We start from the raw sequence: 22,356 nt of genomic DNA on the forward strand, positions 1-22,356 counted from the left end.
ATATATTTTTTCTTTTACTACCACCGGCGTTCCTGGAGTTGTGATCAGACATGTTTAAATCCCCCCTAGCTGAAGTTCAAGCAACAAACAGCAAGAGATTTTAAATTGGGGTGTGTGCGTAGAGCGCATTTTAAAGCGTTTTCTCTCAGATCGTCAAAGAAAAGAAAAGTTGATCCAAGCAAACAAAACTGACTGGAAGCCTTACACTAAAGCGCCTGAAAGATGCAGTTTATTGTTACCCTTGTAGGCAAACCGTCCGCTCTCCTTATTCTTCCCGATGCTAGCCGGGAGTAAGGTGGTTGGAGCGGTTTTTCTCCCTCAATATTTCCTGTCGTAAGGTGTTTGTTGGGTTTAGGATACTCATACGCGCACTTACCTGCTTTATTTCACCGGGAACTTGTGATTTTTGTGCTCTACCTGCTGTCAATCTGTTGAAAATGGTGGATGGAGGGCTTGAGTCGAAAGCCTTTTCAGTGACTCGAATCGCGGTGTAGTGGAGTTGGGAGAGGCAGCCTCTCAGACCCGTGCTCACACACACAGCGATGGGGCAAATATAATTCTCAAGTCAGCCTGCGAGGAAGGAGGGGGGTGTTTTGGTTTTCTTTCTTTCTTTTTCTTTTTTTTTGTGGACGACCAGAGCAAGGCTCCCTTGCTCGCCTCTCTTGCGAGCAGTGGTCCAAGTCCTGTCCACACTGCAGCCTAACATGAAACCATGCCAATTAAGTACCTTGCCTAGATTCATCTGTGAGCATAATGGGCCTGTAGGCTGGTACCATCTGTGCAACCATGAATAGCAGAGAGGAACTCAATAAAAGCAGTGGAAATGCAGGCAGAAGGGTGTCAATGCGTCCTCTGTTTTTATGTATTTTTAATTTTAAGTAACTGAGCTGTTGCTTCCTTGTTGCCATATCTCTATTGCAGTTATTCTAAATCTAATAGGGCAGTATTTTAGAATTTAAATAATATACGTCATTTCAAAATGAGGGAGGTACATGGGGGGAAATGGGATTTAGTGTTTCCAAAAGCACAAGCACGTGTTGGTTAATTTATTTTGTTAAATTATTAAGTTTATTAAGATTTTATTTTTAACAGAATAATGTAGAAACAAGTTCAAATGAGAGCCGAGTGAAAACTTTTTCAGTAAAAGTAGACTTAATCAGAATCAGAATACGTTATTAATCCCTCAGGAAATTATGTATTGTGTGTGTATGTATTATGTATGTTAATTGAGGAAGCAAGGCCTTACAATAGCTGGTTTCATCAACATCTGTATGAATATACATATCATTTTATATTGCATGATTCAGTCAGTCAGTCTGATTAAGTAAAATACAAGACAACCTTTTTTTTTTTTTTAGATCATTTAACACCTTATAGTCAAAGCGCTAGATCACCATAATGCTAAATTAATAATGAAAAAAAAGGGGCTGGGTGGGGGGTAAACAGCTAAAGCAAGCAACACAGTTTCATTTGTTGGACTTCCTGTTGGGCTGTAGTGTAACCTCACAGATATAGTAAGTGTACTGGTTCCTTTGGAGCAAATTGGGTAGACGTGACATTTCTCACTACTAACAGGAAGTGCCTGTGGCCACTAGAGGCTGCTGCGATACCACATACTGGTTGTCCATGTGGACGCTCCTGTACAAGCCTGCAGATCTGTGAACTGTGACTGTAGGAGATGGAACTGGGCTGGGGTCAGAGCAGCACTTTAAATTATAAGTACTGGCTGAGTTGTAACACTTGTGATCAGATGTGTAGGAAAATTTACCACCTCTCTCTGCACAGTGTAGATGCACAGCTTCTTAAGGTATGACCTTGTGCCCTTAGTGCACATAATTGCAATGCTTTTACTTGATCACTCAGTTCACCTCAGGACACTCAGCCAGAGTTTCTATTTTAACTGCACTTCCTCTTCCACCAATTTCATCTAGTTTAAAATATCTCAGAAATGCCGTTAGACAAGAGGAGTCACACTGTGAATCACCCAGGTCCTCACTTCACCTGCTTCTTCACCGGTGGTGACCGTGCGTTACGCAGATGTGCTGATTCATGTCTTCACCTCCACTACCCCACGGACACCTCCTGCACCACCCCGGTTCCCATGTCCACCATGTTGACAGCTGTTGCAGCTCCTCCTGCTTTTTATGACATCTTTCAGTCACCTCGTCCATCATCCTCCAGTGTTCTTGAACAAATCCTGCCAGATTTAATTAACTTTAAAAACAGAAGCATTTACCTTTAAAACAAGCTGAGGAAGCTGTCACTTTGCCAACGCTAAGGGGAAATATAATTACTGACAAAGAACTGGATAAACTGTCACTTTCAGTTTATTGTAAGTAATCAGTCTACGAGGGCAGATATCTTAGACTGGATTTCAAAGAGACAACTGCAGCTATGGAGCATAAATGATGACAGTAACAAATAAATGACGAAAGACATTTTAGTTATGTTGATTTCTCACATTGCAGCAGACAGAACATGTAATTAGAAACATCTGGATGGCATCCAGTCATTTCAAAGGTTTTGGGAGTTTTAGTTAAAGTGCAAGACAGCATAACAAGAGCAAATTTTGACACCTGATACAGACATAGCTAAGGTTTTTAAAAAGAAATAATAAACCACCGGATAGGAAAATATTAAAATATATACCTGATGCTTTGTTTGATGTTTGTTTCTATGATTTCTTCCTCTTCATAGCTGTCAGATCCTTTCATGGATGCACATAAAGTCACGTGAAAGTGGTGCTTGGATCAGAGTATGTGCATGACGGGATAAGCGGAACATTTGGTGATTAGAGGTGTTTTTAACACCACGTGAAAGAAAATATCCAGGATACCTGCAGCAAAAATAAATAAATAAATAAAATAAAAATGTAATAACTCCCAGTCAAATGGCTTATTCAGCTTTCAACTTTAACTACAATGATTAATTAAAAATATTTAGAAAACCTTATCAAATGCTTCCATTTACCCACACTCCTACATAATCCTGAAATAGCCAAATATTTATTACAGTTTATTCTCTCCTGTTCAATCAATGATCTCTGCTTATAATAACCAACAGCTAAACTTTGACAGAATCAGTAACTGAAAGACTACTGAAGCACAGTTTAGTTGTATTTCACATTAGTATTTCTATGAGCCAACGATGTCTGCAACATGCACTGTGGAGAGTGGAAGAGAAGTCCCCAGTGCATGATGGGAAGTCCCCTAGCAACCTGAATCCACAGGAAAGAAGGCAGGGATAGCTCAGTAGGTAGAGTGGTGGCCCCATGATTGGAAGGTCAGGGGTTCGATTCCCCTGAACAGCTACCCTGAGGTACCCCTGAGCAAGGTACCGTACCCTACACACTGCTCCCCGGGCACCCAATGGCTGCCCACTGCTTCACTGAGTGAATGGGTTATATGCAGAGAGGAATTTCCCTACGGGGATCAATAAAGTACACCTTCTTTCTTTCACATTTCAGAGGAAAATATTCTATTTTTTTGCTCATGTGCATTCATTGCACAGCTATAGCTGCATTATAAATTATAGTTTATTGAAATGTATAATTACGGCATTAAATATTATGATTTTTAAGGTTTAACCCTTTCTCCCATAAAGATGACATTTGATGACCTTCCCTAAGTTTTGAGAGCTCTGTAAAGTTGTGGTTTGATGACCATTACAATAGTTTCCAGATTTTTCTAAGGGTAGCTGCATAGGGGATAGACCACAGTCACTATCCCCCTAATGCAAACCCAGTCATTTTGTTCTATAGGCAGGTCTGAAATATGACAGCAAGCAGTCAGTTTAAACTACCCAACACCTTTTATGAAGTCATATAATTATAGATAATCCCTATTTCCACCAACCAGAAAAAATGGTGCAAACGCATTAATGCATTGTTCTACTATTGTTATTTTTTATACTTCAGTTATATTTTGCTGATCATAGCTCCGCATATTCACTTAGCTGAAAAATAAATGAGGTTCAGGTTTATTTATCCTCTCAAGGTGCTTTATTCTTTAAAATAACGAACAAAGCACAGGCTAAAACATGCACAGTGGGTAATGGAAGAGAAGTCCCCAGTGCATGATGGGAAGTCCCCTAGCAACCTGAATCCACAGGAAAGAAACATCTTTTGGGATAATATGGCACTTGCAGGTCTTTAATTGGGGCCTAATCATTCAGGAGTCAGGACTTTGTATGCGAGGAGGAGAAGTAAGATTTTTGGGGTGTTAACAAGGAGCCAATGAAGAGAAGTTAATCAGAGAGAAATGTGATGGGTTTTTTCTACCACTGAAAGCTTTTCAGCCATTAGAACAATCTCAGTGTTCAGCCAGAGGTAACGACTGCATGGACTCGTTTCTTCAGCATCACTCTGAGAAAGGAAGTTTGCTATTTTGAGACTGTTATGCAGATAAACGATACATCCTGGTCAAAGTGACTCCAAGCTGTACCCGAGGCCAAGGTGTTACCTGCACCATGTTTCTCAAGAATTTAATCTGAATTTAGAAACAGGCCTATGAGTCATACCTGTAACTCTTTGTCTCAATTTTATTGATAGATAAATATGAATAATATAATAGAGAGTCATCTGCTGTTTGGCAGTGTACATGTCTGAAGTGTTGTTTTATTGTGTGGAAGTGTGTGTGCTGTTGGCTGAATTGTTAATCGAGGCAGGTTTTTTACTTGATTTATGGGCCGGCTGAGGTCAGTTTCCAAACTGAATGCATATTATTGCTTTTTTATTATTCATAGGTAGATAATACCTAAAGCAACACTTGCCTTTTCCTGCCCGAGATTCTGTTGACTCACAATCTACCTGTTATGTAACATCAAACACAGGTTTGCCCTCACTAACCGACAACTGTAATAAGAGCAGGAGAGAACTGAAAAATAACATGCAGCACCAGGGATTTCTTTTAAGAGTATTTTGCATTTACATAACTTTATGCATTCAGTATTTTTCAGAGAGGTAGATTCTAAGGTGGCTTTGAAATGTTTTCACATCATGGCTCTGTGAGTCTGTTCAGAGCTTTAAGTGACCACCACGGGAAGTTAGTGATGGGATTTCCGGCTCTTTTTAGAGAACTGGCTCTTTCGGCTCGGCTCACTAAAAAGAGCCGGCTCTTTCGTATCCGAACCGGCTCTTCAGGTTGTTTTGTTGCTTTAATTAATTTATTATTAACAATAATATGAAATTATGCACAAAAGGAATTACTAATGTAAAAAAAAGTGGTTTTATTTATGTATGTTTATATATAAATATATACGGTGGCCCCTAGAGACAAAACACATACAAACTCCAAAGCACATTTCTAGCGTTAACTGAACTTCCAAAACAGAGCTACCTAGATCATTTAAATTACACATTCGAAAGCATATGTGTATTGTTTGTGTATTTATACACAAGCACTCATATATATTCAAATAATTTTTAAAAAAAAGTTCATTTACCTGTTACTACCACACACCAAATCCGGTCATTGGTACTTGCTGGCTTGTGTAGCCACTAGGTAACAAAAGCTCAACACTGCGCCCAGCATCCTGGACCACTTCTGTTGTCTTTTGTACGTGTTTTGGAGTTTGTACGTGCTTTGTCTGTAGGGGCCACCATAAATATACTTTTATTTATTTACTCCACATAAAATGTAATATATAAATCATATAATACAAAAACCAACTAGTTACAGTTCAGCTTTTAACTATTTAAATTTTCAGCTTTTTCCTTTTAAACACATTTAAAGTGAAACAACACAAAACACTGCAAACCACAACACAATTAAATATAAATTAAAATATGAAAACAAAAAGAAAATGCACATTCTCTGTCATATGGACCTGCATGAATAAACTTTCTGAAAAAACCCATGGCTCGCAATAAAGACCCGGCTCTAAGAGCCATTTCGTTCGCGACCGACACATCACTAACGGGAAGACAGTTCAGAGCAAAGATGTCTGGCTCATGTGTTACATTTATATGAACATTTGGGCACAGAGTCAACAGCAGGAGGGGAAACTTTGAACATGAACCTACTCGAGCCAGAAAAATGATCCTATAAAGGTGTGGCATATACTGTGTGAGCCCTATAGGATAATGTGAAGTATCACACTGCATGTAGACTACATGGAGGGCTGCGTGCTTAAAGCCAAAGCTCTTGAGATTTGATCACATGAACTATATCACAGCTCAAAAACATACATAATGTATTTTTTTTTTAATAATCAGCTCTGTTAAAAAGCAATTTCTAAGCAATCTACAACTTACCTCTGCTTGAACAAATATTTACAACATGTTGTTGGTGTCTTTTCCCTTTCCACGGCAGAGAAAGAACAACACTCATACATCCTTTTACCTGGCTATGAAATGTATTTTTAAGATATTAAAAATACACTGTAACATAAAAACATGGGTGATTTTGTAAGTAATGTAGCCATCTTTGTGAATAGAGTTAAAAGTTGTAAATGCTGATGCCTTTAATAGTCATATACTTTGGAATGTTAGGAGTGTTGTTTATATGAAAATGTAAAACCACACAGAAATTGAAATGTTTAGGTTGAATAGATTCATTTGATAATTTTCAATTAAAATATTGTAAATGTTAATTTTTTGTTGTGTTTAGACTTTGATTGTTGTGGACATGTTACGTGGTTTCCAGCGTTGGTGAGAACAGTGATAAACCTTTGATGTCAGAACCATGAAATAACTGAAAATTCAAAAAAAAAAATTGAAAATAAAGTGGGTTCTTTTTTCCTTTAACATTTTTTAAATGAAATAAATAGTAATTTCCATATATGAGTTTTAATTTTCATCATAAATGTAATTGTGCATTTTAGTTACATTTTCAGTGGGGATCACACTGTTGATGCAGAAGTCCCAAAACCTTACAAAAACTCACATATCAAATATGATATATTAATCATTACGCGATTAATTCAATTCAATTTTATTTATATAACGCCAAATCACAAACAGAGTCATCTCAGGGTACCTAATATCATAAAGACTTGCAATGATGAGAAACTGCAACAATTTTCTTTTTTAAATCAAACTGAAATTAATTAGTGAATATGACAAAAAAAAATCTGAAGTACACAGAAAAGTTACGTAGTTTAAGCTTTTGCTAGTTTGGTGAAAAATGTATTGTAGCGTGTGTGATGAGGCATTGATGGACGTATCTATTGAGACTCTGGAGGTGTAAAAGACTGAGCCAACTGCTTTCAGTGTTTTTATTGTAATACCTATATGCCTCTGACACGTCCTACCTAAAATAATAATAATAATTTTTAAAAAAAGACTAAAACTGAACACTGAAACTAATAAAAATTAAACATTTTGAGAAGATAAAAAAATAAACAGAAACAAGAAAATCCACACTGTATGCTAACTGAAACCAAACTAAAAAAATTAAAGTCAAGACAAAATAAAAATTAAAAAAACTAATTAGAAAATGCAAAACTGCAATAACTCTGGAATACACCAGCACACCTATAAAGGTCTGTTACAAGTAGACAAATGAAAATTGTGGAAAAGGTGACGTCTTGTCACAGTTGATGAAGAGAGCAAATTGAATTTAGGCTACAAATACAGAAAAATGTAAATATTTTGTACAGCTTTTTTTTTTGTTTTTAATTCTAGGTATTCCCATAAATTTTGATGTAAAGATGTATCATCCTTTAAAACGTCCTTGATGTGAAGTAGAGTTCGAAAAATGATAAATCTTTGATGGGCAATGAGCATACCCTACCCTTCACATTTAGACCACATTAAACCAATGGCCTCTTTACACTGACAGTTCTGCTCTGGGAGTGTAAAGAAGTTTCTGTGTGTCTGCAAGTTGCTCTCATCTACATTTCTTTTATCATAGCTTATGCACTGCTCATAAAATTAATCCTCACAGTATAAAACACCAAGTCAGGTCAACTTCATGGATATCAGTGCATCCAGGTAGGAAGCATAAACCAATCCGAATGCAGTTCACCTGCTTCGGTGCAAAACAAAAGTGATGACAGTAGTGTGACATGGTGGTGCAGTGTGTAGCAGAAGGTTTCTTGTTTGAACCCTAGGTGGAGATTTATGGAGTTTGCATGTCCTTGCTGAGGGTGTGTGGTTCCTCCAGGTGCTCCTGCTTTCGACCCCCCAAAAACGCATGTTAGGTCGTGGTGGTGATCGAAATGAGCCTGGCAGTGTATAGAATAAAACACTGTATGAACATGTGGCTAAAATGTTGCTGTGAGTGTTCATTGAGACTACAGATATATATATATAAACGCAGGTGTGTTACTGATGCACTAGTTAGGCAACAGCAAGACAACAGAATGACTTTACAGGTGGCCCCGGGAGATCTTTGCTCTCCGTGGTCTGATTGAGACTTCTGCACATAACATGACGATAGTTCAGCTCTCATGATGCACTGAGTGTTTCTTCCTGTTAAAGGGGAGTTTTTTTTCTTCCCATTGTCACCATTTGGTCAAATGGGCTTACTGATGTTGTCAATTGGCGCTATATAATTGAAACTGACTGAACTTGTATCACTTGGGACACAAGTGATACAAGTTGCTCAAATTATGTGGCAAGTAAAACAAATGTCTTCAGATTATTTATTGTAAATAAAAAGAACTCATCTCCTACGGGCTTTAAGATTTCAGAAAAAGCTCAAACAGCACATTATTCCACAGTGAAGTTACCATATTTTATTTCTTTAAGTGCCATTCATGCATATTGGGGAAGGGGGTGGGGGTGGGCGGTGGTATCGACAATTCTAATAACACTTGAGTTATTTTACAGCACTAAACGAATACAAAGAGTAGCTGTGTCACCTCATCGGACAACAAAAGTAATAAACCGTGCAATAAACAAAAACGAAGACAAATATAGGAGGGAAAAAATTACAAGAAATGACAGAGACAAAATCAAAAAAACGGAAAAATAAAAACACAAACCAAATATATATTATCAACACTGAAACACTGAATGTAGAACCATAGTACAAGTAAAAGGTAGTGTCACACAAAAAGCCAACGCATTTTTTTTATCACATATATACAATATAGATATATACATACTGTCACCCTCTGATTGGACAATAACAAAATACTCTATTCTTCTCCCTTCCTCATTCATGGATAAGACCCACCCTCTGCCTTGATACCCCACCCCCAAGAGGGGAAAAAAAAAAAAAAAAGGGATGGGGGGGATGATTGAAGACATATATGTACAAGCACAACAACACCAGCACTGAATAAAACAGGCCCCAATCAGCAGTAGATGTTGGCAGTTCTCTCCCATTTTGTAACAAGACTTTTTTTTCCCATTATCTTTCCCCCCCAATAATAATAATAATAATAATAATAATCTCTCTGGCAGGTACATGTCCAGCGGTATTTAAAAACTTAAATCATCATCTTGGGAAAAAAAAAAAAAAAAGGAACTTAAACTCCCACAAGCGAACACACTCACTCAGACATAATGTAAAACTGATTGTGATCCCTTTCATCCGCTCGATCAAATCTTCTGCTTTTCCTGCCGGATGATGTGCTTTTATAGTACTATACGCGTTCACCGTCTTCGCCTGGAAGAAACGAAACACTCCATTTTCACTCCAACCAACGGCTCGCTGGATGTTCTCCATTTCAGGCCCTTAAGATCATCGAAGAACAAACACGATTCTCCTTTTTTGTTTTTATTTTGTTGCTGCTGTCTTCGGTTGCAGTCCTTTGGCCCACACTCACCCAAAAGAGTCATGAACTGGTTAACTCAGGTGGCTTAAGCGTCCTGTCTGAGTCCTAATTTTGAAAATTCCCGGCAGTTGAATAAAGCGATCCTCCACAATCAGCAGACATTTGATAAACAAAGGGAGAAAAGGAACATGGCAAGAATGATGCAAAAGTATACAGGTGTGTGACTGGCAGGGGACAAAAAAACAAAACAAAATAAAAGCTGAAATTAAAAAAACAACAACAATTTAAAAATAAAAATCAATGGCAGTATTATTAGTTCAAAGAAAAGAACTCAAGTTCTTCTGCACAGTGCAGCTCTGGTCAGTTTAATAGAAGGTCTACAGTATAAAACCAGGCTGGTAATAGATTCAAAAAACAAAACAAAAACACACCTATGTATTCAGAAGCATGGCTTTCCACCATCCAATTTGGGGGGGAAAAAAGAAGAAAAAAAAAAAAGAGACTTGAAAGTGCCTTTTTACACAATAAGAAAAAACATTTCGCAATATCATAAAATCATAAAAAAGAATCCATGATTGTCTTCCAAGTATAAAATCAAAACTATGCCTACTACTGCAGTCTTTGTTGCTTAACTGTCTTGAAGAAATCGTTTGAAATTCTGGGATAGTTTGACATCTCTTCCACTTTCTAGCTGGGTTTGATGAGAATATTACGCGTCCATATGGTAAATATGATGCCAGAGTGCAGGATTTATACGGTGGCCCTGAGAGGTCAAACACACTGCAACTTAAGAAAACCGGCACAAAGAAAAATCTTGAAATCTCAAAACACAGCGCAAACGCTTTTAGGGAGAAAATAATGTGAAGGATCAGCAGCAGAAGTGACAGAAACCAAAACAGGCCGAATGCACCGAGACGTGTTTAAAAGCGGAGGATTCATCGGTGTTGTGAGGGAGAAAAGGATGCAGCTAATGTGTCACGTGACTCATTATAGGATTCTCTTCCACAGGCCTTTAGTGTCAGAAGGCCTTCCTCCTTGAGCCTGGTTCAGCTGGAGGTTACTTCCTGTTAAAAGGGAGTTTTGCCTTCCCAATGTTCCCAAGTCATTGCTCATTGAGGGGGTTGTATGATTGTTGGGGTCTTAATCTATATTATTGTAGGGTCTTTACCTTACAATATAAAGCACCTTAAGGCGACTGTTGCTGTGTGGCGCTAATATATATATATATATATATATATATAAAACTGATGTGAATTCAATTAATATCGTAGATACACGTTTACTCTTAGCCGTCTACTGTCAGCTTGTCACTGCTGCAGCTGTTCCGTCACATTACTATGTCCCAAAAACACTTCCACTGCGTTTTGTGAGTTGTTTTTTTTGGTAATCTTTTGTGGCATTTTTCTATTATAGTTGTGTTTTGTGTGCTTTAGCAGCGTTTTTCTATTTGCTGGCATTTCTAAAATTGCAGTGCCTTTGACCACAGCAAACTATGAAAAAAAAAGTAGTGCAACAAATCTTTCATTAGCAATGAATGATGTCGCAAAACCCAGAAGGAGACAGAAAGTTGTGAAACGTTTCTAAAAAAGATGTTGGACAAGAAGTAACAAAATTTCTTTTGGTGCAAAACAACTGTAATAATTATCTGAACTCCATAAACTGGGAATATGTACAAAAATGCAAAAAGATTGTGTTAACCAGCATTTCTGTGTCTCGGTAGCTTCATATTTACCATATTTAATTAAGGTTGGTATCAATTTCAACTTCCCAAAATATAGTGTCATAGATGTACAGAGGACAAAAATAATCCTGTTCATTGTTTCTAGATGTCAGGAAGACTAAAAGTGAAATGATGGATAGGTGAATGAATGACTGAACTAATATGAATGATTACTCGATCCACACGGTTCTTTGCAGCTTCAATCAGATGAGTAAACAAAAAGTGTGCAAAGAACTTGAAAACAACAAAAAAAAACCAAAATAAAAAAAACATAGTGTCTCTAAAGTTCAGCGCCTGTCTGATTAAGGAGCCACTTGTTACAGGACACAGTGGACAGGTTTCCAGAACCACCGATTTCCCTGTTCTGTGCTTCAGAAACCCTTTTCCAAGAAAAAGTCTAAGTCAAATCTAGTCTTTAAGCACTGTGTGCATCTGCTTTGTGCTCATAGATAGCATAGAGATGATTGCAGTAATCAATCATAGCCCTAAAATTACAATAAAACCAAACATACACACACACATACACACACACATACACACTCTATAACCAGCACACATATATACTGTACGTCCTGTATGAGTCACATTTCTCATTCGGTTATGATTGTATAGTAGCAAAATCTCTATTTAAAAAAAAAAAACCTGTGGGCAGTTTAAAGAAAAAAATTAATATCCTCCCAAAAAATTTAAACATCAGAAGTGACAATGAAGCAGGAAAAAAAAAAAGAAAAAAAAAGAAAACGCCATGTCTGCTCTGCTGATCAGATTTGTTTCTCTTTGAGAAGGCAGTGTTACGTTTCAATTGTTTGTTTTTCAAAATACAATTTACTTTAATAACCTGTTTCAAGTCAGCAAGAATTGAAAGTGTTACTATTTGGATTCTCTACAGTTTACTTGTTACTACAGCAAAACATTTAATCTATGGTTTGGACTAATTCTTTAATTTAGGAAATATGCTTATTGCCAGAATTAGACTCTTATGTGTGTGCAGTAAATATGAGCCCACTTCCAGCAGCTTAAGATTAAGGTGCCAGTTACACAAGCTTACAGACCAGTTAACAACCCCATAGAAACCACTGGTCACTATGGAAAAATGTGCATTCCACAACCAGTTGGTGAGTAATTTCTCGAGGTTGTTGGCGGTCGCCTGGTGAAACCAGTTGCAAAGAGGGTGCTCCGCCAAAAACCACCAAAAAGCATTGCTGTGGTTGTTATCAGATTGCCGTGGTCGCCCGTAGTTTGCATGGAAGACGCCAACAAACAAGTTGAGAGCCTTTGCGGTATCTGTGAACACTCAGAAATTGTGCCTTACAGACCCAACAAACATATTTCAAAAGACTTTTACTATGAAAGCAAATGGTCTTCATTTCTGGTTTCCATCGCACACTTAGTGAGTACTTGGCGTCTTCCGTGCAAACAGCAGGCGATCACGGCTGGTGATAAAAGCAATCACAAGCAGGTTTTCTGCACAGCACAGCACTCATATTTGTGGCTGATTTCCCCTAGCAAAAATGTATTTTTCCTTAGTGACTGGTGGTTACCAGGGAGTTTCCGACCGGTCTTTAGGCTTGTGCGACTGCAGCCCAGCTCTCTCCAAAAGAAAAAAACTGATCTGCCAGTCGCTCATTATCAGGTCATAACCCTCGATCACAACCTGCTAAGAGAGAAAAAACTCACACTCAATCTGAGCAAATAGCAAAAATTTCAAGGTAATAAAGTGATGATGATAGCGCGACCGATTTAGTACCTTTGAAACTGGACTAATATTTTCCTTGTATTCCCTTACATTAAGGTAACAATGCACTCAATTAACTCTCAGGAAGAAAATTAACAATTAAATCCTCCACAGTAGAAGTGTTTCGTTTAAAGACTTCAGCTTATGTCTTGTTTACAAAATATAAGTAATGGACATTTCAGTCCCCCCCCCCTATGTATTTTTTTTTAACTGAACAGGACACTTTAGAGTTCACACATCTTAAACATTACTGTATGCAGCTCCTTGTTTGACCAACATGCAAATATTGTTACCGTTAATGTTCAGTAATAAGTTGGCCTGAAAGCTGCTGTTCAAACTTTAAGCCTAAAACTTGTTTAATGAGAATGGAAGAGCCAAATATGAACAAACATGATGCAAACGGAGAGCTTAAATCAACTCTGGGCTGAATGAATTTTAAAATGACTAATATCTGACTTCTCTCTGCTATCATCTTCCACTCATTCATTCATCTTGAAGTGCTTAGGACAGAGAAATAAAGAAAGACAGTTGCTGTACTCCCATAACTCATCTAATGCAGTGAGACTGATCACATTGGCTGGCTTTAAAAAACAAAACAAACAAACAAAAACATTAAAAAAAAATAAAATAAAAAAAATCACGACACTTTCCGTGATCTCCCTCTTGTTTTCTATTCTGGTTTGTTTAACATCAAGCCTGGTTACACATTTAAAACCCTGTGTTTGTTTGTTTTTTGTAAACCTATCTTTAACCACTGATTCAGCCACAGCGGGACAACTTTCTCCGAAAAGTGACCAACAAACACCATGACATCACTCACAGCGACGGCTTGTGTTTCATTTTAAAAAAGAAAAGGAGAAGAAGAAAATAACAATTTAAAAAGAAAAAATAAAGAGAGAAACTCATCCAAGAGGCAGCTGAGGCCAAGGTCAACACGAGAAGAATTACAAGCTGAACACGCCGCTCAAATCACATAACGGTTACGGAGCAGGAGGCTGGAGGAGGGGAGGAGGGAGGGGGGAGGGGGCTCGGACTTTGGAAGGCCGCTCGCTAGGGACGGGGAGAGGGCTGGCTGAGGAACACGTGGTTCAGACGTGAATGTGTTCAACTTGCTTCTACACAAGTTTGTAAGCAATCACTTTAAAATGTCCGACTAAATATGATTGTCTTCAAAGTAACATTTTCTAGTTATGTTTTGCTTTTATTTTTTTGTTTTTGTTTTAAACTGTCAGGACTCTGAAGTCTGAATTCTGCGTCTCTCCACCAAAGCTTCTCAAATGTTCTTCTGCAGTCCACCCACATTGGCCTCCTCCACCTGCGGCCTTTTCAGCTCAGCCTGGCTTCCATCTCCTCCCTTCGCTCCTGTGTATTTGCGAGAAGCAGTTTTAGCAGCTAGACAATGGAGTCCCAATCAAAATCATCCTGGATATCGTCAGCTTGCATGCGATGCATCTGGAAGTTTCTGGCAGGTATCATGTGCTGCTGGTTCATCTGTGCATGGTGTCCTGGAGAGCAAGAGCAGAGGAAGTGTTCGTTTGTGCTTAAAAAACAAAAAAGAAACAAACAAAACCCAAAACATTCAAACTGAGGTAAGAAAACTGTTATGAAGAATAATTTCATCCATGCTTCTGCTGTGGCTATATGTCACCTGTCATAGTGGGTCCTGCACTGCTCATAGGGGGCATGTGGGGATATGCTGGAGGAACCATCATGGACATACTTTGTCTGGAGTCCATGTACAGGTTTCCTGCTGAGAAAAATGGAAACTTTAATTAAAAGATCTTTTAAACCAGATGGAAAACACCTTTGCTGACAAATAACCTTTGTTTTATCTTCTTATCTGTTCAGGCCACTAAAATTAGTCATATAAAATAAGGAGAGAATGAACACTGAGTGGACACAGGCACCAAAATGTGCATGTTTGCCACTCAGGACCTATTATTTTGAAAATCCTCAGTAGCCACTTTCAAAATGTTCCAGTTTGGCCACCATTTCCGTTTTAGGAAACAGTCATTTTACCACAACATTTAAATTGTGGGTAAATTTCAGGAACTTTGACAATAAATAATTAAAATTTACAACTTAAAACTTTATCAGAGCTTCTTTGTTTCAAGTAAAACTACATTTTAAACTACACAGCATTGTGCAGGTAGGTTGAGGAATTACTGTTTTACTCCTCTGATAGCACTATGAGGAACACAAATCAAGCTTACACACATGTTCAATAAAGAAGATCTGTATTCACTCATCTGCCTGATTTTCCTGAGTGTTTCCTACTCTATTCTTTAGGTCATTTCCTCCTTCCCAATACTCCAATCATTTTCTTTTCTGCGCTCTGAACCAATCAGTTGGTTCAAAATCCATTCAGTTTTTTTTATAGAGTTCCTAAAGACACTTTATATTGTAAGGTAAAGTCCATACAATAAAAGACCAAAAGCCCAAACAATTGAAGGACCCCCTTTGAGCAAGCACTTGACGATATTGGGAAGAAAGAACTCCCATTTAACAGGAAGAAACAGGGAAAGACAGCCATCTGCTGCCATCGACCAGTTAAATCTCAGTGTTCGTCTGTCATTCTTCCTTTCAGACTCTTTCATGATACCCGCCTCAGCCTGGTCATTCAAAGCCCCATCCAAGCCTCCCATCCCAGTTTCTATCCATGCTGGGACTCATTTCTGCTCATCGGAGTCTAATCGCCAAATAGATTATTAATCAAAATGTATATATCTCAATAAATCATCAATTCTTCCAGACAATCTCTCCTTATTCAACTAAGTCTAGACATTTAGGATTGATACAGTGACAATTTATTCCATGCATGAAGACTTCTTCACCCCTGGCTAACCTCGCTCATCCTGGCACAGTGTCTTTTTTTAACAGGCTAACACGGGGAAACATAACCATTTATCATTAGACCAGCAGCCACTTTAAAATCACCAATTAAACTGACAAGCGTGTCCTCTGACAGGTACAAACACAGAACCTTCTTACTGTGAGACATCTGATGCACCACTGTGCAGCCAAGCTGCTTGCTATTATTATTATTATTGCTATTATTATCATCGTTATTATTATAACTCATGCAACTAAATGTAACTACACTATAAAGTTCATAAAGTTGGGTAGTGTTCGCACTCTCCTAGTTTAGTGCCAGTGTTGGTACTTTTATCCATTTGTGAATTATTTCCTCTCTAAGGTCAAGTTATATTTATTATTGGTGTAGAAACCAGTGCTTCATAGCTAACAAATCTATATTTGTCCTTAAAGACAGGCAAACTGTTTGTGAGATTGACTTGGAAGGAGGAAAAATCTTCCAGATAAACAATTGTTAATGTGCAACGGCAAAAAGACTTCCTCATGAAAGCTGATGTTTAAGCAATTAAGCATTCATATACTGTATAATGAAATACAAACTAAACTAATCAAGGAAAAGGGTCAAAATATAATTGGATGAATCTTTCATTACACAGATTACTGGATTTCCAATCAAAGGAAACATACAGATTACTCTTTTTGAGTCGATAGTCATTTCAGACCCACAAACATGCACATTTACACGACAACAATGATCTCTGATTAGGGCTGAAAGGTTAAGAATCAGCTGTTTAACCTGCGTTGAGGTGCTGGCTGGGTTTGTTGGTGTGCATGGAGCCATGGCAAACGGGAGGCTGCACTTCCCCCTGTGGCTGGATCACACCAGTGCGGGCAAAAAACTGGTTGATGGATGAGCAGAGGTCTGCGATTTGGGTGGGTTCCAGAGACCAGTTGTTCAACTCTGCTTGTCTCATGCTCTCTCTCAGTCCTTGGGAAGATAAAACATACATTTTAGCACACGAGAAGCAGGTGGTGCTGGACTTAACTGACTTAAAATAAAATTTTGTGACAATGAAATGTGTGAAACCGCTCCAGTTGACTTTCCACAGAATATAAATTTTAGTAAATGACAAACTAATTTACAAACAAGTAGCAAAAACTTTGCTGCAATATATATTCATTATGTCAGTAACCTTCAGTGGGTGATATTTAAAAACATCCTACCTTGCAATCCTAGACTGTAATTGGATAAACTGACCTGCTGAGCTTGGTGTTTTGGTAATTAAACTTGAAGGCAGTGTTATTTAATTGAAGAGCTCAGTTTAATTAAACTGGTAATCAACTCCACAGAGTCAACATTTGAGCACTCAATCAAAAGCTGGGGCATTACTGTACTGTCAGCTTCTAGCTTTAAATCTTCTGACTGCATACATGTTAGACAGGAGGTAAATCTGACAGCAAAAGGTTTTTATAAATTCTTCACTTATCAAATTTAATAACTGCAAATGGATTGAGATCTACTTGTAGTGACCAAACCGCACCTTGGTAAGGTGAAAGGTCGACATCAGCCCAGTTATAGCTGCTAGCAATACGACAGCTTTCTTTCAGTGCATCCAGATTTGGGTACCAGTCAGACAGTAAACCTGCAACACACACAGCATACTATGTGTAACATTACAAGGTAAGAGATCAAAGTCATGTGATTTTGGTTCCAATGCCAAGTTCACGCCAGGGACAAATACAGTTTCAGTCATAATTGTAGAAGCACTTGCTCTGGCAGAACGTGTCTGCCTCCCCTTCTGGTTCAAATGGAGTTTCCCCCTCACCGAGTAGGGCCAGTTGCAACCCATTTAATATGGACCCATGTGGTATGAGGACTGAAATCTCTGTCTGTACATGACACATTTTAGTGCTCATCTGTTGTAGTTTTATCCAGCTAAGAGGAATTTAAACCTCAAATGTGAGGTAACAGTTACAACTGTACATTTTGGGGACTGAGCCGTTTTCACACATGAACTCTGGACAGTATCGGAAGAACGAGATTTGAGCAGCTGTCTGAGTACACATAAGGAGAGTCTCATTGTTTGGTTTAGGACAGGGTGTGGCCTGGGTAAAGGCTACAGTGAGGGAGCACACATGATGACCCTCTTGCTCAGGATTTTCAGGATAACTACTCCCTCCGGGCTCACAGCGATATTGTAATAAAGAGATAGCAGGTTAAAAACTATTTAATGTCTGGGGTGTAGGTTAAGCTCACAGGGTTGAGCATGTGATCAGTTTGCTAAAAGGTTAATGCAGAAGCCCAGGTTTGCATCTGCCCCGTAGCCATTTTTTACCTTTCTCCCAGTTTTCCTGTTTTCTCTCCACTACGCCCCAAAAATACATACAAAAAAGATCATTTAATGTCTGATCAGACTGCATTGGACATTTGCAGTCTTAAAAGGAGCTCTGTTGGGTAATGTCGAAAAAAGGTTGAAGGGTGCATTGTGTGAAAACAGCTTTTGTCTGGCGATGGCAAGCCATTATTTCCTGACAACAACAATAATGTCTACACATAAAGGTCAGGTCATTTTAGTCACATTTATGGTTTTGCTGGCAGTCTTTTTCTGAAAAATGAATAAGAAGTCAATGCCAAATATAAAACCCCCTTTTTTGGGGTGTTAAACAGTTCAGTGCTGTGGTGTGGCCACTAGGAGGTGCCAGGTGACTGGACAGGCTGCAGAAATCAGCGGCTTCAGCACTGCTTTGTTCTCAACAGCACAGATAATAAATCAGGAGATGATTTTAGTCTTCAGCATCTAAAACAATTTCTCAGTGCTTTATTACACACACACAAAAAAAAAGAGAACCGATAAGAAATCCAATTCAGCTGTGAGCACGGTGTCTTTGCTTTACATGTGGTTTGCGTGATGGACAGGATGAAGAGTGAACAACACGAGGCGACGCTGGGTCCACAGACAAGTGACAGACAGAGGGCCTTACCTGTGTTGCAGGCCATTTGTTGCTGGGTAGGATGGGGCTGGTGGGAGAGGCTCTGGTGCTGCTGTCCATGTTGAGAAGGGTGCTGGCTGTGCTGTGTGTGTTGAGAGGGGTGTGGCGTGTGTTGCTGCGGGTGCTGGCTGTGGGACTGGTGCTGCGATGGATGCTGCCCGTGCTGGGAGTGCGCAGCATGCTGGGGATGCTGGGAGTGCTGTTGGTGCTGTGGGTGCTGACTGTGTTGGCTGTGCTGAGCGTGTTGGCTGTGTTGGTTGTGAGGGCCCCCGTGCTGCGAGAGGTGCTGCGCATGGGGCGAGCCGTGGCCAGGGTGGGCTTGGGCAGGATGGGACAGGGGAACCTGACCACTGTTGGTGGAGTGGCTGTTAGGGTGGCTGTTAGACTGGTTGTTTGAGAGGCTGTTCTGAGAGCTAATGGTGCCACTGGGGGAGTGCTGATAGGAGCAGGAGGTGTGGGTCTGCTGGGAGGAATCTGCCGGTATGCCCATCAGACCTGAAAAATAAAACATCAATAAAGTAAAGAATTATTAACACAATTAATTTTTAATTGTATTTACAATAAAACAAAGACAATCAGTGCAGGAATAAGGAAAATTATGAAAAATTATTCAACAACTAACTCAATATAATTTGACTTTTTACTTAGGTACTTGTTTCAGTTTCTCACTTTTGAGGATGTGTTGCTTTTATATGTTTCTCATCACCACGTTTAGATTTTGCACCATTTTCTATTACAGCAAAAAGCAATTTGTAGACATTACCCTGGCCCCTGGGAATCACTAAATCTAAAAATAATGGAAAATTAATTTATAATGAAACTATATTTAGCCGTAGCTCCAGCTGCTACTAATTTTCCAAACAAATGCACTCGCATGGTTGCAGGATCGAATGCATTTAAGGCACTTAAGCAGAAACACAAATAAGAGTCGGGAGCCAACACATGTTTAAACATCTACTTCAGGTCATCAGTCTTAGCATCTGACAGTAATGGGACAGGGGCCTCCTGTACTTAAGTAGTGAGACAGGCCAGCTGCCATTTTATCGTGTCAGGGAATGACTCAGCACCAGTTTTGATTCTAAGGTTCGCTGTCTCGAGTTGCCGTCGACACTCTTCTCCAGCTACGCCGTCTTTGACAGATTCATCGTGCTGCTGCGCAGACATGACTGGAGCATGAACATCTGCACACCCAACTGCAATCATCTGAGTGCCGGGGAGTGGTCGTAAGAGGCACTGTCCTTCACAGCTTTGGCACAGTAAACCTATTTCACTGGAGTGCTTTTAGAGCTGACTCCAGCCCTGCACCTCCACAATCGGCACGTAACACTCACTGCAGGGGTGACAAAGGTGCATCTCTTATCGGCACAGAAAGCCCATTGTCCAACGAGGGAAATACAGAAAGCAATTAACGCGGCACCAGAATAATAATGCGAGCTCATTACCTATTATCAAAGCCAGTGAATTAGCTCACTGTCTACAGCGGCAGAGTGTGAAATCCTCTAGCTCGATTATTTACGCTTTTTAATTGCTAGAGCTTGTCTGACTAAGAGATTTCACTTTTATGCACATAAAAAAAGGTTACAACTTTCAACTAATGAAACATAGATGATAGATTAAAGGAGAGGAACTCTTTGAAAACATTAGCATGAAACACATTTGATTTGTGAAAGTAGGTTATACACAGAAAGCTCAGTCGACTTTGCTCATAACTCGCTTGTCAAGTGCTCCATGTTTATCAGTCAATCAGATTACAAGCAAAACTGCTTTTTGTTCTGCAGGGACTCACAGCCCTTTGGAAAGCTGTGCTCTATCCAACACCGTGTATTATATGATACAAATTCCCCATCATTATGACAAATGAACCTCAAATCCAACAGATTTACTGAGGCCTTAAGCTGCCTGCAACCTCTTCCACTCATCTGATGAAACATACCCTACATGAAAAACTTGACATGTGACAAGATGCAGACAGCATTTGTCTAACGTGAAGAAACGTGTGGAGAATTAAGCCTGCGTCGGTTAATGAAATAGACAGACTCTCAGACTCTGCTTTTGTATATTAAATGAGGTGGTTTTTACATTTTCTCTGGCAGAAGATCGTGAAAATACTCAGTATAGATTTCCACTATAGGCTCGTCAGCCTGTTTGAAAACCTGCTCAATTCTTTGTAAACCTCATTAGTGCCTAAAGACTCTCTATAGCCCCAGCTGTTAAGAACAAACCCGCATTAGGAAAATCGTTCTGAGAATCATCCTGTTCCTTGATGATTGAAGCTTAGGCCCTCTATTAGGTTTCCACTTGATGCTCCCGTGAGCCCACTTACCTTGTTGGCTGAAGGACTGCTCAAAAACAGACTTGTAAAGGCTGCGGAAGGAGGCACTGAGATCTTCAAATTCTGAGAACAAGAGCTGCTTGTCCCTGTCTGGCATGTTATACTGGGACTGGGGAGGCTGCTGGAGGCTCATAGACTGGGACACAGGCTCTGGGTGACTGGTCACCTGGACAAATGAAGAGAGTAACGACAGCAAAGAGTTACAAACACTTTGTTTGATGTTTCACTGGTTAAGGTATAAGCTACAGGGATTACTGTAGAGGAGCACCTGTACTTTTCAAAGATACCCACACCATGCTCACCTTATCAAGGAACCGCATCAAATATAAAGCAGTTCTCAAACACATGCATGGTTTAATTGTTCTGAGGAGTGACGGCTACAATGTCTATTTCCGCCTGAAAGGGTGTCAGTCATGTTACATATAAAGAACAATTACGCGAAGCACAACAATCTAGGTCAGTGCTTACTGCCTTGGCTCACACAACATTAAGAGAGCAACTCGAATGGACACAAAGCCAATACTCAGGTGGCTAAGCAAAATGTATTTAAAACAAAATCAATAGCAATACCTTGTACAAATAAGCAGCCATTTTATCCATGTATTTGTGTGGGCAGTCAATGTTATGCACTGCCCCTGGGTGTGAGACGGCAAGCAGCGTCCCCTCCAGCTAAGAATTTATCTATGAGATTCACCACAGCAAGTGCAGCAACACAAAACCATGGTTATTTCACAAAGTAGGACCTGACCTGTTACCACTGTGGGCTAGCACTACAAGAGAGTTCACGTCCAATTTTTGATCATAACATCTTCCTCTTCCAATATGTGGGCACGCTGCTGAAGCGCATGGCTCACAGACTGGCAAGGCTAAGAGTGAAGAGGTGATAATAAAGCCGGAGTGTTTACTGCGAGCTGCTGCTTTGGCTGTGTGTGAGAGTGAGAGAGAGACAGAGAAGAGAGAGCGAGCACATCCATCAGGCAGAGCCGATCGATGCCCAGCGCCTGGAGCACGGAGCGCTCTAGGATGCAGGAGGACCACACCAAAGAGGGGGCATCTCTGGTGGGAGGACATCAGAGGAAGCACTTCTCTTTGTCTGGG

General features: G+C 39.5%; 2 protein-coding genes across 4 annotated transcripts in view; both read right to left on the reverse strand.

Moving 5' to 3' along the window:
* The window catches only part of prdm2b (PR domain containing 2, with ZNF domain b), a 15,331-nt gene extending 14,588 nt beyond the window's left edge, over positions 1 to 743 (reverse strand). The window contains exon 1 of the mRNA XM_026167614.1: positions 377 to 743. The gene's annotated coding sequence lies outside the window, so the exon portion shown is untranslated. The remainder of the gene's footprint in view (positions 1 to 376) is intronic.
* A 10,117-nt stretch (positions 744 to 10,860) lies between these two features.
* The window catches only part of foxj3 (forkhead box J3), a 94,717-nt gene continuing 83,221 nt past the window's right edge, over positions 10,861 to 22,356 (reverse strand). For 2 of the 3 annotated variants that reach the window (XM_026167616.1, XM_026167617.1), the window contains 6 exons: positions 21,250 to 21,424; positions 18,918 to 19,421; positions 17,477 to 17,578; positions 16,732 to 16,923; positions 14,770 to 14,871; positions 10,861 to 14,626 (listed from right to left, as the gene is read on the reverse strand). In XM_026167616.1, coding sequence (XP_026023401.1) covers positions 14,514 to 14,626; positions 14,770 to 14,871; positions 16,732 to 16,923; positions 17,477 to 17,578; positions 18,918 to 19,421; positions 21,250 to 21,424 — 1,188 coding nt within the window. In that variant the 3' untranslated portion in view covers positions 10,861 to 14,513. The remainder of the gene's footprint in view (positions 14,627 to 14,769; positions 14,872 to 16,731; positions 16,924 to 17,476; positions 17,579 to 18,917; positions 19,422 to 21,249; positions 21,425 to 22,356) is intronic. The other variant, XM_026167618.1, reaches the window with a different exon arrangement.

This window comes from Astatotilapia calliptera, chromosome 5, assembly GCF_900246225.1.
Source record: "Astatotilapia calliptera chromosome 5, fAstCal1.2, whole genome shotgun sequence".
NCBI classification, from domain to species: Eukaryota; Metazoa; Chordata; class Actinopteri; order Cichliformes; family Cichlidae; genus Astatotilapia; species Astatotilapia calliptera.